The sequence below is a fragment of the Macadamia integrifolia genome, chromosome 10 (assembly GCF_013358625.1).
Source record: "Macadamia integrifolia cultivar HAES 741 chromosome 10, SCU_Mint_v3, whole genome shotgun sequence".
Classification (NCBI taxonomy): domain Eukaryota; kingdom Viridiplantae; phylum Streptophyta; class Magnoliopsida; order Proteales; family Proteaceae; genus Macadamia; species Macadamia integrifolia.
The window spans coordinates 29,968,062-29,985,351 of NC_056566.1; the positions used below are offsets into that span (position 1 = coordinate 29,968,062).

Consider the following 17,290-nt stretch of genomic DNA (forward strand, 5'->3'; position numbering starts at 1 on the left):
GGTATTGGTAGAGGATGCGGTGGTGCTACATGGCACGGTGGAGTTGCGAAACAAAAAATATACAGAAAATAGACTTACACCTTTTTTTTTGGTAAAAATATAGAGTTACACCATGGATGTATATATCAGTGGCTGAGTAGTCTCTCTCTCTCTCCCTCTCTCCCTCTCTCCCTCTCTTTCTCTTTCTTTTGCAATAATGGTTTCATTGTACTAAAAAGAAAAGATGAGGAAAAAGGCACCTTTTTTTGCCCTTTCTTCCAAAGGAAAGCAACCCCTCTTTTCCCTTTCCTTTCTCGTTGAAACTAGTCTATCTAGACTTGAGAATCATCTCCTCCTCCTATTAATATGTCACCATCAGAGAGTTGTGTAGTTAATAAAACCCATCTCCCATGCTCTCTCTCTCTTCTTTTAATGCACTTTGATGGATCGATTCACTACCAATGCCTGTTTTGGTAACTTACTCGATCCTTGAAACCGTCCTTCAAGTTGCCACAATTTCCTCTCCAATCTCAATCGGTTTCAGTCCACAATCAATCTCTCATCTATATACTTGGGTTTGAAACTTGAAGGTCCCTGATGTATCTGATGAGCATTTGTCATTAATTTAGGGTCTTATTATGGTCTATCGAGATTCGAGATAGTCTTAATGGCTGATGGAGTTGGGGTGATGGTGAACTTCAGTATAATATTTTGGTTTCAGAGTCTCTTGGTGCTGGGGAGACTCAGAGATCGGGATGGATCAGGATCTGGAATTGATTTGGCCAATTCCAAACTGATTTTTAAAACCACGCTCCCAAGTCCCTAATGTGTATGCAATGATCTTTCTGAATGGGTATTATAGAAACCACATTTTGGCCACGAATGATTTTGGGATGGTCACCCAATGTTTGTTCTTCCTTTAATGATCACCCAATAAATCATTGTTTTTCAAGAAAAAAAATCGCTACTCAATAATAACGTATATTTACACAAAGATACAATGGATGTAAAGATTGCGTTGCTCTATACTAAAAATGCTCATAATTTATCTTCCATTGGTCGTAGGTGTTGATGTGTCTGTGCACTATCGGATAGTGTGCCTATATTTTTTTAAGTGTAAACATTTGGTTAAAGTCTCTCTTTTCACATAAAAGTTGAAAATTGTACCTAAGAGTGTGTGTTGAGCTCATTTGAGGGCTGTGATCAAGCTGATTGGTTGTGAATGGAAGTGAAAGCTTAGAATAATAAAGAATCATTTTCAATTTCTCAACTCTGACTTCATCTTTCATTTCATTTTGGTAGGCTATTCAAATGTTTAAATTTAGAATGGAATTGGGTCATTCATCCCTCATCATGGTTCTTTCGTTGAACTACATTTTTTTTTTGCTAACAGTGGGTGTCCAGGCCTTCGACTTGACTAGTATCGCAGGCCCATACTGACCCCACAACCGCATGGACTGGGTCTTCACTGCTTTCAATGAAAGCAGTGAAGAGCACTAAACACCCCCGTGTGAGTGAACCAAGGTGTGCCTAGTGAGAGTCGAACTTAGGACGTCCCTTTGGTCTGTGTGATGCACTCTCATCCAAGAATAAGATTTCTGGTGGAAACAACCACAAGTGTTTAGCCCTTGTGGATTCATTCGTTTAATGGTGCTGTCATGGAAAATTGACATAAAGACTTGAATCCAAACATTGGATTATTCCGTTTGATGAACCAAAGCATTCATTTAAAGCAAAAAATATTGTTTTGACATTAGAAAAACTCATATTTATCTTCTTTTTTTCGTAGGAAGTACAAATCTATTTATACAACTAAAAGAAAGAAGAAGAATGAAACTTTGATCTTATGGGGAATTTTCACCTAAAAGAAAAATTATTATGAGGAATCTTTTTAATGACACCAAAATCAAAATTTACAAATGCACCAACCGGCCCAAAGAAGATGAAAGGTAATAAGAGTTTGGTTAGGTTACAGTTGTAATTTGAAAAAGTCACCAGGCTATTTGGCTTCTCTTGTCTTTTAAGGGAAAAAGAATGTAAACTAGTTGTGACCTCTACACCAAGATACAAGGCTATGTGAAAAGACTACCCTGCTTTCATTTTGCTCTCTCATTGGCCCTTATACTAATACAACAGCCACATGACCAATTAGCATTTTCTTGTTGTGAAGGTTGGACCTGATCAGACTTAGTCAATTGTCTTTAAGGGGAAAAGAACGCAAACTAGTCGTGTCTTCCAAGACACATGCTATGTGAAAAGACTACCCTACTTTCATTTTGCTCTCTCATTGGCCCTTTTACTAGTACAACAATCACATGACCAGTTAGCATTTTCTTGTTGTAAAGATTGAACCTGATCAGACTTAGTCTAAGTAATCCTAAAAAAAAAAAAAAAAAAAAAAAAACCTAACAGTGAGGTTTTTTCTTTTGAGTAGAATAATAGCGAGGACTTAAATCAATCAAAATTTGAAGTCAACAAATGGCATTCAGCTTTTGACTCAAAATTTGAAGATGGTCAAATAAAGAATTGATTCTATATTGGAAGTCTTTAAGTCTAGTTGGTGTAATAATAATAATATCAAGAAAGAAAAGTTTTTTTTTTTTTTGGTATTATGTAAAGAAGAAAAATGATATTTAAATCAATGCAAAATAAGGAAGCATGTTTTGTAGTCTTTGATGCTCCATATTTTTTTAATGGTATATATATATATATATTTTATGAAAAAAAGAAATGATATATTATAAAAGAAGGCAGTCAAAAATTACATAAAAAAGGACATATTAATGGTATTATTACATACTCAAAGTTTAAGATAGCATACGCCTCTCTATCTCACAAATCTATCATAGAAGGTATCTCTAGTCCAACTCAAGCTTTGTTGCAGAAAGGGTAGTATGGCAATTTCAGTCTATCGATATTTTAAAAATAGGATAAAGTTTTCTATCGAAGAGCTCCCCTTATGCTACAGACACATGGGTGTGCAAAATAACCACCTTACCCTTCATAGGGGTGCACACCATTGTGCCTAAACACAAGGGAACTCTCGACAAAAAACACATACCATTAGAAAATAGTCAAAATTTTCAGATGAAATGGTGTTGTGGTAACATCAAGCTTTACAACGACAAAACATCTTGAATTCTCTTTTTTTTTTTTTTTTTTTTTTTTTGCAGCGATTCATTTCATAAACAACTTTTTTCATTAGATTTTAAAATATATTTTTGTCACTTCCCCAACTTTGTTGTGAATCAACAAGATTCTGCCGTAACCCTAATTTTATGATTTGGATCGGCCGCTCCAACCCGGCTGATTCAGATTCAGAACCGTATCAATGGATATCTTATCCAATTCCAGTTCTTGAAACCACGTGTCACAACTGGGACCCGTCTACATTAGGTCGGGCCTCTGTAAGTGGGTGGGTCCCGCTGTAACAGTCAGCACGGCTCCTATTGGGTGAACGCTTCCCTGTCGGCCCTTATCAACCAGCGTTTTGTCTTTTGCTTTCTATTTCGAAAGGTATGCCCACGGTTCTATCGCCCACTTTATATATAGCAAATAATCCGAACAAATGCCCCTATTTATTACCCAATTTACGACCTCGCCCTAGATCGTTCAAGAAGAATAGGAGATGGAAGTCCGCTACTGCTGCCATCTTTGTCACTGGAACTTTATAATACAAGTATTCCATAGCAACTGCATTTTTTATGTTTTCGAAGCAAATGTTCTAATGTGCTTCGACCATTCAAATTAAGCCCTAAGGTTTGTGAATTTTGAAGCTTCTTCTCGAACTTCTAATGGCTTTCTGGTGGCCATTGATCGTTCTCGCATTATCCTTCGCGATCTGTCGGTTCTTGTTGATGCTCATACCTCCCAAAGTTCCTTCAATCGATGTCGATACATCAGACGGTCTCTCTCTCTATCTATCTATCTAACTTTGTTTTTTTCTTCTGATTTCTAGTTTGTCTGTTGGTTTACTGAAATGAATTTATGGCAGTGTTGGATGACGGGAGTCAGACGAAAGAGGAGAGCTTCATTTATGTGAGTTTGTGAAATGTTGCTTATTTTCGGTTATTTTATTTTCTAAGGATTTCAGTGGAGATTTCTGGATTTTAGGTCTTAAAGTCCCGAAGCTACTTAATTCCTAGTTCTTACAGCGAATTGGTGTTCCCATAGTATAAGGAGTTAGGGAAGTTTGATCCAAAATAAATTCATTTAATTTTTAATCAAGGAAAAAAAAAAAGGTGGAATGCATTTGAATCTAACTCATTCATTTGATGTAAATTTGAACTCATTCATTTGATGTTTTTGAAAAGAAAAAGATAAATAAATTCAACCGTTCTGTCTTCGGGATATCCAGTAGATTGCTTCATCTTCTCCAAGTTGTCTTAACAAGTAGTGTGTTTCTGTTCCTTGCTATCAAAGTTTGTTAGTATTCAGACATCTGTTTTATAGTTGCCCTGAATGTGTGTGAAACTCCATATTCTTACTTGCCATGAGGGATTTTTGGTGCAGATACCAAGAAAGGGAAGGGCAGCTCAGACAGACAGAGTTCAATGTTATGAGCCTGCCACAATGAAATACTTGGGGTTTTTTCCTGCGTTGACACCCGATGAGGTTTGTATGATGTGCATTCATTCAAGAAAGCCATATGGGATATGGTCTATCTATTATATGGTTTGTCTTTTTTGAAGTGTGGAATTTGGAATTGAGTTCTCTCCATGGACGGCATTTAGATGATTAATTTTGAAGAGCTATGCTAAGCCAGTCATTTAGCATTTACAGAAACTATATATTAGATTGAGTAGGTTCTAGACTTCAGTATCACAACTTGCCTGGAATGTTGCCTACCTGAATTTACTGTTGAGTTGAGGCTCCAAAGTGATGAATCCTATATTTTGTCCTTCGTGTTGCCCAGTTGCTCTACACCATTCTTGCCCTTTAAACTTCATAATCTCTCAACTTCGATGTATGCTTTATTCCAATAGATCCATAATATTAAACAATATTATTTTGTGATTGGATCATATACAATCCAAATTAATTTAAATGTCAATGAATAGTTTTTATTCTAATGACTTTGCATGATCTTGTATTTAATTTTTTTCTAAAAAAAAGGATGCAATGTTCATCATCACTTTTCAGGTCAAAGAACATGTGGCACAGGCCAGGAAGGATCAAAAGATATGGGCAACAAGTAGCTTCAAGCAAAGACGCCAGTTTCTCCGGATTCTTCTTAAGTACATTATTGAGCATCAAGAGCTTATATGCGAGTAAGGAGGACACCTTGTCAATGTGAACTTCTAATTAGCATCATTTGAGAATGGTTGGTAAAGAAGAGTACCTAAGGCCTTATAGTGTCTGGAAAAATAATTCAAACTTCCTAATATCTTTCTTTCTTTGCCCCATATGTTGTCATGCTTATTTTCTCTCTTTCTTTGCTTCAGTTACCTCCCCCCTCCCCCCTCCCAAAGAAAAAGTGACAATGAAGCTAATATTCTGTCTTCATATGTTTTCAACTGGATAATTTTTTGGCCCATCTTATCGAGTGCACTTCTCACAAGCTGCATCATGTATAAATCTTCATGCTCTCTCACTGTTTTGACATAATATTTTTTCTTGATCCTTCTTTTGGATGGGCACCCTTGATATGTACTCCTCATACCAACATACTTGTATCCTTTTGTTATTCATTGAATAGAACAAAGAAATTGCAACCTCCTCTGGCTTCCTTAAAATGAAGTCATAGGTGCACTGCTTAGAATTAGGGATGCAAATTGCGTAGGTTGTGTGTTGGGGAAGATTGAGAGCTTACTCATTGTTTTCAGTCACTTTCTGGAGAGAAATGTTAAAAAAAAAATAAAAATAAAGTGTCCTAGTGCAAGAGGCTCCTGCTACTGCAGGATCTGGGAGGGCCAAATGTATGTAGGGTAAATCAGGTAAAGCCTTGTAAAGGATTTGGGGTCTAAACTTGGCTAGTGTTTCAAGATTTATGAGAATTTCAAATGGGCTATGTTTTTTATCAGTTTATGTCCTATGTCTTATGAGTAATTGTGTAAATATTGGTTATGGTTATATGGCTGGGATAGGTTAATATATTTATATGTGAAGCTTCTCAAATCAGCCCCAAGTTAAAGAAATATCTTTCATTGATCATGCCAGAAAGACGTCAAGCAAATGGAGGCAACAACCGCTGATCCTAGATGATATAATGTGTGTGAAATTATCTAATTGTTCCTACCTAGATGAGTAAGCAGGGACGAGAAGACCCCATTACCTTTACCATCCCTGTTTTCTTATAGGGTAAGGTGGACAAATGGATACCCTTGCCAGCCCTACACAATACCTGTAACCTGAAGTCGTAACTCGTAAGGATTGGGCATTCTGAGTTGAGTTAGTTTTACATAGAGACTTTTGCAGCTTTTCAAATTTGATTCCCACATACTCTTTTTCCAGTCAACTCTGCTCTATTTCACTTCTTGTTTCAGTTCTTAGTATAAACTTTAAGGTTTAGCTCAGTGAGACATATTATATGTGCATGTCTTGACACTTGATGTTACTTTAATAGAAACGGCAGTTATCATTTATTTGCTTGTTTTTTTTAATGTGAAATCCTTTCTTACTAACTAGCACATTGCTCATGTTAGAACCTCTTCTCGAGATACTGGAAAGACAATGGTAGATGCATCACTGGGTGAAATAATGACAACCTGCGAGAAAATCACTTGGCTTCTTTCAGAGGGTGAGCGGTGGCTGAAGCCTGAATACAGGTTCCCTTCTGCAACTTTTCTTTTATGCAAACATGTGTTGGTGATATCTTGGTTCCGATATATTTGATTTCTATTACTCTAAAGTCTGAACTCTGATGAGTGAATCTTTACTAATTAAGTCATTGTTGCGAAACATAATTTTGTATAAGTTCAATTGTTAAGTAGGTTTAGTTTAAATTCATCTAGTAAGTGTGTAATAAAGTTCCAAGAACTTGAATTCTGGTGTTGATGCCTGTATCATTTAGGTTGCGTTTGGCATTGGTAATGTTCTGATTCCACCTGGGATTTTTTTTTTTTTTTTGGGGTGGATATTCTTCCCCCCTCCCTCTGATTCTATTATTCTGAGCTACACTTAAAAATTATCCCGAAAAGGATTGGTTTGCGAAACTGATCAACCTTTTTCATGGTACTTGAGCAATTCCATTGAAGCAAAATTCGAGATTTCAATTTCAACCCGGGTTGGAGCCAAAATATTTTGGGTTTACGTGGTCCAATGGTCGTATTTTGGCTCAAAACTTCAGGGAAACCCTAATTGAGCATCTTATACCATAGTTGTCAAGGCGTCCAAATGCCTTCGAGCCGTATTGGTGTCACCATGCGTCTAGACCCCCTCCAATGCCTTGTGTCACCTAGGCACCATGACAATTATGAGTTTACGACCATTACAACAACCTAGGTGAAAATTTTGAAATTTGAGTAAATTTGGACAAATTATGCTTCAAATTCACTGATGCAGATTAATCACCAAAATAGGCTTGTTTTATTAAAATAAGCCTAGGGTTGGGTTCTATACGGGATTAACAGCAACTGCCTAGTGCGTAGCTGTGGTAATGCAGGAGTAGATTCAAAAGCTTACCCCCGCAAGCATAACCCTAATTAATACCACTGTAAGAGACTTTAGAACAGCAGCCTCAAAGAACACTCACAAGAGTAAATTAACCCACGTAGCAAACACGTAATTCAATACCCAAAAACCAGAAAAGATAAAAAAAAACATAGGAGGGAGAAAAGGACCTGCGCAGGGTCCAAGAGAGGGACCTGCGGCTGGCTGGTCTGGGCTCAGATGGAGCTGATCTTCTGGTCGATTGTAGGCCCATGTGTGAGGAATAAAACCCCCCATTATTAACAGATTCTGACAGCTAGTTGCAGAGTTATGGAGTTTCTTGATTTCTGACCTAGGAGAGAGAAAATCAAGATCTGCACAAAACCAGAAGTGAACAGCTGCGGATGGCCTTCCAACAAAGATCGAGTGGCCCCCTTGGAGAGCTGAATCAGTCCTTAGAAGGTCTTGCGGATCAGACCTCTGAGTTGGCCAGAAGAGGAGATCGAGTGGTTCCAAATTTAGGTCTGATTCTTGAAATCGATCCTTGCTGTAACAGAAAACAGAAACCAGAAAATCTGATTGCAGAAATTAAGAAAAGAGATGAGAGAATGTGGGGGAGGAGTGGCTGTCTCGGCCAGGGCTTCTCACCCACAACTATCTCAGTTGTTTTAACATAATGACTGCAATTTTCTTTATTCAAATCTGAAAATTAGGTTTACATAAGCTCCTCTATATATAGAGAGGGTAGGACCTTCCTAATTACAGTCATACTAAGACTAGGAATAAAACCTATGTGGAAAATAGAGTCCTAAGACAATTTGGACTTGACATACACTTACTTAAATCGATAGACCCAATGGGCCTCTATTTAAATAAAAAAACAACTACTAAATACCCCCTAGCTGATGGGCCTAATGGGCCCCTATTTATACATAATGACTTAGCCACTCAAGTGGACTAAGTAGGGGTTCGGCTGGCCTTCTTGGCTGGACCCTTCTTCCTCTCATATCTCCTTCCATAATGTGCATCTACATCATGTGGTGCACAAAAAGTCAATGCTCACCAGGAGATCTTGAGTTCGAGCCTCCTGGCTGTTATCTACATCCCCTCCCTACCTATCAAAAAAAAAAAAATGTTGCATACGGTATTCACTGATTTGTTTCATTTTTCATTAGTTTCCTTTTCAGTAGGGTTTGATTTGAGTTATATTTGTTTCCTTAGGAGTCAAGTTATCAGTTGAGTCAAGTCATTAGTAGTTAGTTTCTAATTTCAGTTTTTAGTAACCATTGTATTAGGAGAATATTTGGTTTCCTTTTTGAGGAACCTTCTATTTTGTAATTCTCTCCCCCATCAACATTATAAATAAAGAGGAGGAGGCTCCTAAAAAGAGAGATGATTCTGATAAACAAATTAATGGCTGCCGCTATTGTCTTCTTCATGGAGATTTGTCTTGTGTTTGATCAAGGCTGATGGAATTGGTGTTTGATCCAATTGACTCTTTGCGGTGTGAAGTCCAAGAGGTTCCTTTCAAGTGTTCTTCTTTCCCTCAACCATCCAAGGTCCTCTTCTACTTTATTATATCATTTTTCTTTGTTGTTCAAAGTGTTCAAGACCTGATTTCTGGACTCGGACTTGAATTCTAGATCTGGTTTTATTTAGATTTAATCTGTAGTACTGTTATGCCTTTATTATTGATTGTTCTTTGATTAAAAGTTCCTGCAGTTGAGACTTAGTTAGATCCCCCCTATCCTAGTCCTACATTAAGTGGTATCAGAGTATGGCAGAGGACAACCCTACTACTGAGTTGAATAACTCCATAGCTTTCTTAATGGAGATGGTGAGATAACTGCATCAAGAAATGGTGCTAACGACTGAAGTATTTAGAATGCAACGACGTGTTGGTGTCTCAGAATCATTAATAGCACTTGTAACATCTCTAGGTGAAGTGAAGATACATTTATTCAAACCAAAAGAACTTGAAGTTAAGGTTCACATTAAAGAGATAGTTCTTGAAGCTTCAAAGACAGAAGGTCAAGAGATGGAAGATTCCATTGAAGAATTCTACTTTGAAGAGAGCATAGTCGACAAGATTGAGGCCGTGGAAGATGAGGTAATGATTGAAAGAACTCCACAACAAGTCTTTGAGATTCATGATGAGAAGGAAGAGTTTGTTCCAATCCTTGATGAGAAGGTTACCAACATTGACGACCCTATGCACACGACATTCACAGTTGATATTGATTCAAAGGTTGAGCATATAGAGTTTGTTATGCTATCATGGTTCTTTGAAGAGAAAGCTCCACGCCTTGAAGACTACCTTCCAAAAGTCTACAAGCAACCTGAATTCTGTTTGGGAACGGTTACGGCTGCTATTGACATGCTGTTCCCACCTCATCACTACAAAATTTGTGATGGGGAGAGTTGATGCAGATTAATGACCAAAATATGTTTGTTTTATTAGGAATAAGCTTAGGGTTGGGTTCTATACATGTTGGGCCTTTGATCCCATGTGTTTTGAGTGTAATAGGCAACTTTTATGGGCCTAAACTAGGGGTTCTAAGGTTGCATACGGGATTCAATGATTTGTTTCCTTTTTCATTAGTTTCATTTTTAGTTTGGTTTGATTTGAGTCATATTTGTTTCCTTAGGAGTCAAGTTATCAGTTGAGTCAAGTCATTAGTAGTTAGTTTCCTTTTTTAACTAGTTCTAATTTTAGTTTTTAATAACTATTGTATTAAGAGAATATTTGGTTTCCTTTTTGAGGAACTTTCTATTTTGTAATTCCTTCCCCCATCAACATTATAAATAAAGAGGAGGTTCTTAAAAAAAGAGATGATTTTGATAAAAAAATTAATGGCTGCTGCTATTGTCTTCTCCATTGAGATTTGTCTTGTGTTTGATCAAGGCTGATGGAATTAGTGTTTGATCCAATTGACTTTTTGTCGTGTGAAGCCCAAGAGGTTCCTTTCAAGTGTTCTTCTTCTTCTTCTTCCCTCAACCATCCAAGGTCCTCTTCTACTTTATTATATCATTTTTCTTTGTTGTTCAAAGCTTCAAGACCTGATTTCTGGACTTGGACTTGAATTCCAGATCTGGTTTTATTCAGATTTAATCTATACTACTGTTATGCCTTTATTATTGGTTGTTCTTTGATTATAAGTTCCTGCAATTGAGACTTGGTTAGACTCCCTACCCTAGTCTACATTATTCACCCAAATACTGAAGTGAATGCTCCACAATTGATCACCAATCTTGATTCAGTAGCAAAATGAACGTCTTTGCCCAAAAATAGAAGTATTTTCTAATAGTTTTGGAGTTCTCAGGCGTAAAGTGGCGAAAGCTCGAATTTTGACTTCTCAATTTTTTTTTTCGAAATCTTGCCAAAATTAATCGGTCAGAACGCCGAAATTTCTTTTGAAGTGTGATATGTCTAAAGAATTGACCCCTTGTTTCTTCTCGATTGTTCTTGACACAGATATTTCGTGAAATTTCGGTCAAAATACCGAATTTTCGATTCATACATTAAAGATCTTGTTGTCTGGAATTAAAAAACTATGAAATTACTTCAAAAAATAATATGATGAACACTGTTTTATTTTTATTGATTAATACTAGTAATTATTTCGACATCCAAATAGCATTTTTTCTTTACCTTTCTCCCCTCCATCCTTGATGAGTTCGATAAAAGTTTACTCACACAAGATGGGGAAAAGCATATACAAACCACACATAAATTTAGAGAAAAGAGTTTGCAATACTAAATGGTATGTACTGAAAAAGTATTCAGGTTATACTTCAAGTTCCTCTTCTTTTAGTTCCTAAAGGAGTGTGAGTTAGTGTTGTGTATGTGCCATTAGACATTGATTTATGAGAAACTGAAACTACTTTCTAAATCATGGTATAAATGTATTACAGGAGCATGCTAAATGAATAGTTGTCATTCTTTTCCTGTCTTTCAGGTCTTCTGGAAGGTCTATGCTTCATAAGAAATCAAAAGTGGAATTCCATCCACTTGGTGTGGTTGGCGCCATTGTTTCATGGAATTATCCATTCCATAATATTTTTAACCCAATGCTAGCAGCGGTATTTTCAGGAAATGGTATCGTGATAAAGGTAGCACATACCTGTCATTACTAGTCTTGTGGATCCCCTTTGTATTTCTGGATTGCCTTTTTGCTAAAATTTTCAGATTTTTGACATTCTCTTCTTTATCCTAAAATATTTCTTTCAACTGGGCTGATATTTATCTGTGTTTTTACTATGTTTCTTGAATAAAAAGTTTCTTTGGCTGTTGTATGATGATTTTCTTGGGATTTCTATTGCTTTTGTCTTGCTATTCTAAAGAAGAAATGATAATATTAATTTTGTTCTTAGCGTGGTTATACATAAGCATATGCTGCTAACCAGTGCACGAGGCTCCTGCCACTGCAGGGTCTGGGGAGGGCAAGGGTCATTATGTATGCAGCTTTACCCCCGCATGGCGGAGAGGCTGTTTCCTGGCTCGAACCCAGACCACTTGGTCACAATGGAGAAACCTCACCGTTGCACCAAGGTCCACCCTTATATGCTGCTACTGCATTGTAATATTATTTTGTGCTGTAGGTTGATATTTGCTATGGATTCTTTCTTTTTCCTGGCCTTTCTGTTGATTTTGCATCCAGTATCTGCTATGTGGAAGTCAAAATGCTATTTTTGGTCATATTACTAATGCATCTTTGATTGTGCATAAGCATCTGCTGCTCCTGCATTGTAATCAGCCAATGGTTTCTTGTTAATTTAAGAAAAAAAAAAATTTAATGCTTCCTTGAAGTGGCATTACGTAATGAATTGATGCCTGTGAACTTGATCAATTTCTAGTGAGTAAAAACTATGCTGTGATTGCTTGGGGTGCTAAATCATTTCTATTGATGTCTATTGAAGAGTTATTGCTAATTGCATTGTAAACTTCTGCATTTCTAATTGTAGGTTTCAGAACATGCAAGTTGGTCTGGTTGTTTCTATTTCCACATCATCCAAGCAGCTCTTGCTGCTGTAGGAGCTCCTGAAAATCTGGTCCATGTAATAACAGGGTATGAATTTGTAGCATTGGCTTCTTGTTCCATAATTAACTACCACCTTCTTATTATTCCACTTTGGTCCTGATAGCATTTATACCTTTTCTTTTAAGATTTGCTGAAACAGGTGAAGCTCTAGTATCTTCAGTTGACAAAATAATATTTGTTGGATCACCTGGTGTGGGTAAGATGGTATGCTTTTCCAATTGCCAACAAGGAGATATGCCTGTTTTTTCAAATTTCTACTGAGAAAGTACCCTATTATTATTTAAGAAAATGGTGTACCCAGTGCATGAGGCTCTTGCCACTGTGAGGTCTGAGGTGGGTCATAATGTACGCAGCCTTACCCCCACTTCACAGAGAGGCTGTTTCCTGGCTCAAACAGTCAAACCCATGACCACTTGGTCACAATGGAGCAAACTTACTGTTGCACCAAGGTCCGCCCTCTAAAATACCCTATTATTAGTTTCAAGTAAAACTTCCTTGCAAAATATTTTAGCTTTCTAACGGATTACAATATCAAGATGTTTGTTGAAGTAGTTAATGAGAGAATATGGGATCTGGTCACCATCATAATTCTAGTTTGCTATGCTTAATTGAAGCATTTTTTTTTTCTCGGTAATTTGCATAATTCATTTCGTGAGCCTAAAACCTGTTCATATCACTTGTCTAGATTGAAAGATAATAAATGGCATTATTTATTGAAACTTCATGATTATACTTGATCTTGTCACCTTTTGATATTCCTTTGAACAAACCATAATGTTACTGAAGGAATGAATAGATTGCTGCAACTGGTCCTAATCTGCATTGTTGATAAAAAGGAACTTTTGGGGTTTCGTTGCAGATAATGAGAAAGGCTGCTGAGACACTAATACCAGTTACTCTAGAGCTTGGAGGAAAAGATGCATTTATTGTGTGTGAAGATGTAGATGTGCCTCATGTATGATATTTTCCTTTCCTTTAATTGTTTAGTACATTGAGTGTTATAGAATTAACATATGTGTAATTTTTTAACATTCCGAGGATTAACATATCCATCATTCAGGTTGCACAAATTGCTGTTAGGGCTGCTCTTCAGTCAAGTGGGCAAAACTGTGCTGGTGCTGAAAGATTTTACGTTCACCGTGATGTTTATTCTTCATTTGTTGCTCAAGTAGTCAAAATTGTGAAATCTGTTTGCGTTGTAAGTCTATTCTTTCTGACACTTTTATACAAGTTATTCTGCCAACACTACTTCATGTCTGCGTCAGTTTGAATTTGCTAAAAGTATGGAAATAAACTAACTCTATGCAATTGCCATTTTCTTGATCGCCAAAATGGGAAGAAAATTTCAAGAAGAGTATATAATTTCCTTATAGTTTACAGCGTAATTGTACTAGTACTTTAGTATTTTACGTTCACCGTGATGTAGATATGGCCACATGAAAATTCAACACCACAATGCAAGAAGGATGAAAGCTGCAGCTTGACGGTAGATAGGATATTGCTTGTAGCATGCTCAATAAGGAAGACAAGAATATAGAAAAACCTATGTCATTACCTACAGGCTAGCTTGACCCCGTACTGAAACAGCTTGACATCCCTTGTCAAAGTTTTGTAACATATATTATGTAATATTGCTACTGCCCAGCATCACATGCAAGTTTAATTTTATCTTCTGCTTGGTTCATAAGCACATTAATGCTGCATGGATTGGATATGCATATGTACAGTTACACATCTCTTCTTCTTTCACTTCTTGTTGCTGTCCCACAATTTTACTGAACTTCTAGAAATTATACTTTCAATTTGTTTCCACATCATGGTTAACACACCGCCAGTTGTGGGGTTAGTGTCTTCGAAATTCTGCATGTAGCAGAAAAACCCTTTCTTCTTCCTTGGGACAAAGTTAGAATTTTGTTATCAACATTCTTGTGCAGGGTGCTCCATTGGCCGGAAAGTGTGATATGGGTGCCATATGTGTACAAGACCATTCTGAAAGGCTTCAAAGCCTCGTGGATGATGCCTTAGAGAAAGGAGCAGAAATTGTTGGTAGAGGAAGCTTTGGCAATCTGGGAGAAGACGCTGTTGATCAGTTTTTTCCACCTACTATAATAGTGAATGTTAACCACAAAATGAAGTTGATGCAGGAAGAGGTACCGCTATAATAATTGGAAAGCTTTTAGTGGTTTATTGAGCAAGCTTTTTATGTATTCTAATATTCTTGAGTGACCCACAGACCTTTGGACCAATCATACCTATTATGAAATTCAGTTCTGATGAAGAGGCGATTAGACTGGCAAATGACACGAACTATGGGCTTGGTTGTGCTGTGTTTTCTGGCAGTCAACACCGTGCAAAGGAAATAGCTTCCCAATTACACTGTGGAGTTGCTGCAATCAATGACTTTGCTTCGAATTACATGTGTCAGGTTTATTTGGTTACTCTACAATTGTTTCATCCATTGTTTGAAAATTTCTCTTTGCTGGTGAGGCTACATCCCAATCCCAAAGAAGTTTTGCGGGATGAAATGGCATGCCAAGGATTGTTTTTAATGGCTTATAACCAATTCTCTCCCCCCTCCCCTTCCCTCACCCTTTTTTTCCCCAGGGAAAATGCTTAAGTTCAGGATGGACCTGGCATCATTTTTGGGTTTTGGACAATTAAGCAGAAATAATTGTCATTACTGTTCATCTTTCACCATTTCAATTTTTGCCTTCATTATTTATGGTCTTGTTTTTCTAGCATCCCTGTGTGGCAGCTGCTTTTTTGGGAACTCTGCTTGCACCCTTTTGGCTATTCCATCGAACTGATGATACTTGGTTCATTTTTTTCAGTCTCTGCCATTTGGTGGTGTGAAAGACAGTGGATTTGGAAGATTTGCTGGTGTGGAAGGATTGCGAGCTTGCTGTCTTGTAAAATCAGTCGTGGAGGACAGATGGTGGCCTTTCATCAAAACCAAGATCCCTAAACCAATCCAGGTCTGCCTCCTAACTTTAGCTTTATGCTATAGAAGTTTTCAACCGTGTTACTGATGCGCCACTTCTTTTTATTTTCCTGGTGGCAGTATCCTATTGCAGAGAATGGCTTTGACTTTCAGGAGTCACTCGTAGAAACACTTTATGGCTTAAATGTGTGGGATCGGCTTCGAGCATTGGTTAATGTCTTAAAGATCATTTCAGAGCAGAAAACTCCTGTCAGCAGTGTGAGAAGGAATCAGTAATTCCTATGTTTAGGGGTTGGCTTGTCAGATGCAGCACAATATGCCTGTGGTGTTGGTAATTTTAATTCCATTGGCTTATCAGATTTTGGTCATCTGCTGATTTCTTCCCGTCATTTTTGGTTGTCTCACTGGTTTAGTACTCAACATAGACCCAAACTTCTGGAGGGAAAGCTCAAGGCTAAACCCATGACCATGGCTTCCTGTTGGGAGGGTTTTGTTTTTAGTATGAACAGCCAGGAGATGCACCTAATGAGCAGTGGAAAGTGGCTTTTCTGGTTTTTTGCAATGGTATCTTTGTTTCTCTTAAGGGCAGAAGGTACTTTAAATTTGGTCCATTACAGAAGACCAATGTCTAGTCGACCCCATTATGTTGGGATGAGGCCTTTTGTTGTTGTTGGTCAGAAGACCAATGTCTAGTCGACCCCATTTTGTTGGGATGAGGCCTTTTGTTTGTTGTTGGTCAGAAGACCAATGCCCTTGCTGCCAGTTGAGACTATCAAGCATCCCTTGAGCTCAACCATCCAGGTACCCGGCGCCTATTGCCACTCATTAGAATTTCCACTATTTCTTTCTCCCAAGAGTGTTCTAAATTGGACTATCCCTTATGGACCGACATACTAATAGAGTTTTCTCCACCAGATTTAATTGCAAGTCTCCCATTTTATCATGAAATCAACATGATTAGAATCAATTCAAATTATCTAGATTAGGTTTATCTAATGAATGGCACAATTGAGAATTATAGAATGTTAGTAGTGCATATTTCATGCTTATAATATACTGAATGTCATGGTAAGGATCAACTAGTTGATACGAATGGCCATGTTTGGTTGCAAGGGGATTTAAAGGGAAAGACAGTGGATTCTTCATACTTAAAAAAGGAATCTATATAATTATTATCTGATGTGATTATATCATTAACTTCAAATCATTCCATATTATAAAATTTCATCTTTACTTTGCATCCAAAAACCTTTGTTATATTATGTAAAATAAAAGTAACATATAAAATGTATCAGTACTAAATATAGTTAAAAAAACTTAAGTAGTTTATATAATCACATTGGATCACATGGGGGTAATAATTATAAATATTTTTTATTTTCAATATAAAGATATCACTTTCCTCCCATTTAAATTTCAAGTGACCCAATTGAATATATATAAGACATGCGTATTCCTAACAAATCACAAGAGATCATGAATTCAACTTTAACTCTCCTTCCTATCAAAAATAAATAAAAAAAAGCACATTTAATGCTCCTGTGATGATCAATCTGGCATAGCATACACCTGTTAGGCTGTGTTTAGTAACGTTTCTAAAAAATGTTTTTTGGATATTAAAGTGTTTGGTGTATTTATGGTGTGTTTCGTTAAAAAAAAAAAAAAAAAAAACTAGAAACAAGAATTGACAGAACATGATAAAAGGTAGTTTCGTCGTTTTAGTTTCGTTCCCAAAAAA

General features: G+C 37.0%; 1 protein-coding gene across 1 annotated transcript; it reads left to right on the forward strand.

Moving 5' to 3' along the window:
* Positions 1 to 3,594: 3,594 nt before the first annotated feature.
* LOC122091898 (aldehyde dehydrogenase 22A1) lies at positions 3,595 to 16,114 on the forward strand. The gene is made up of 14 exons (XM_042662138.1): positions 3,595 to 3,885; positions 3,974 to 4,017; positions 4,492 to 4,593; positions 5,122 to 5,249; positions 6,624 to 6,746; positions 11,529 to 11,682; positions 12,535 to 12,638; positions 12,737 to 12,815; positions 13,471 to 13,566; positions 13,672 to 13,809; positions 14,546 to 14,761; positions 14,845 to 15,036; positions 15,443 to 15,586; positions 15,673 to 16,114. Exons 1-14 carry the CDS (start codon positions 3,774 to 3,776, stop codon positions 15,826 to 15,828), a joined length of 1,788 nt encoding a protein of 595 aa, XP_042518072.1. The 5' UTR covers positions 3,595 to 3,773; the 3' UTR covers positions 15,829 to 16,114.
* The last annotated feature ends 1,176 nt before the right edge of the window (positions 16,115 to 17,290 follow it).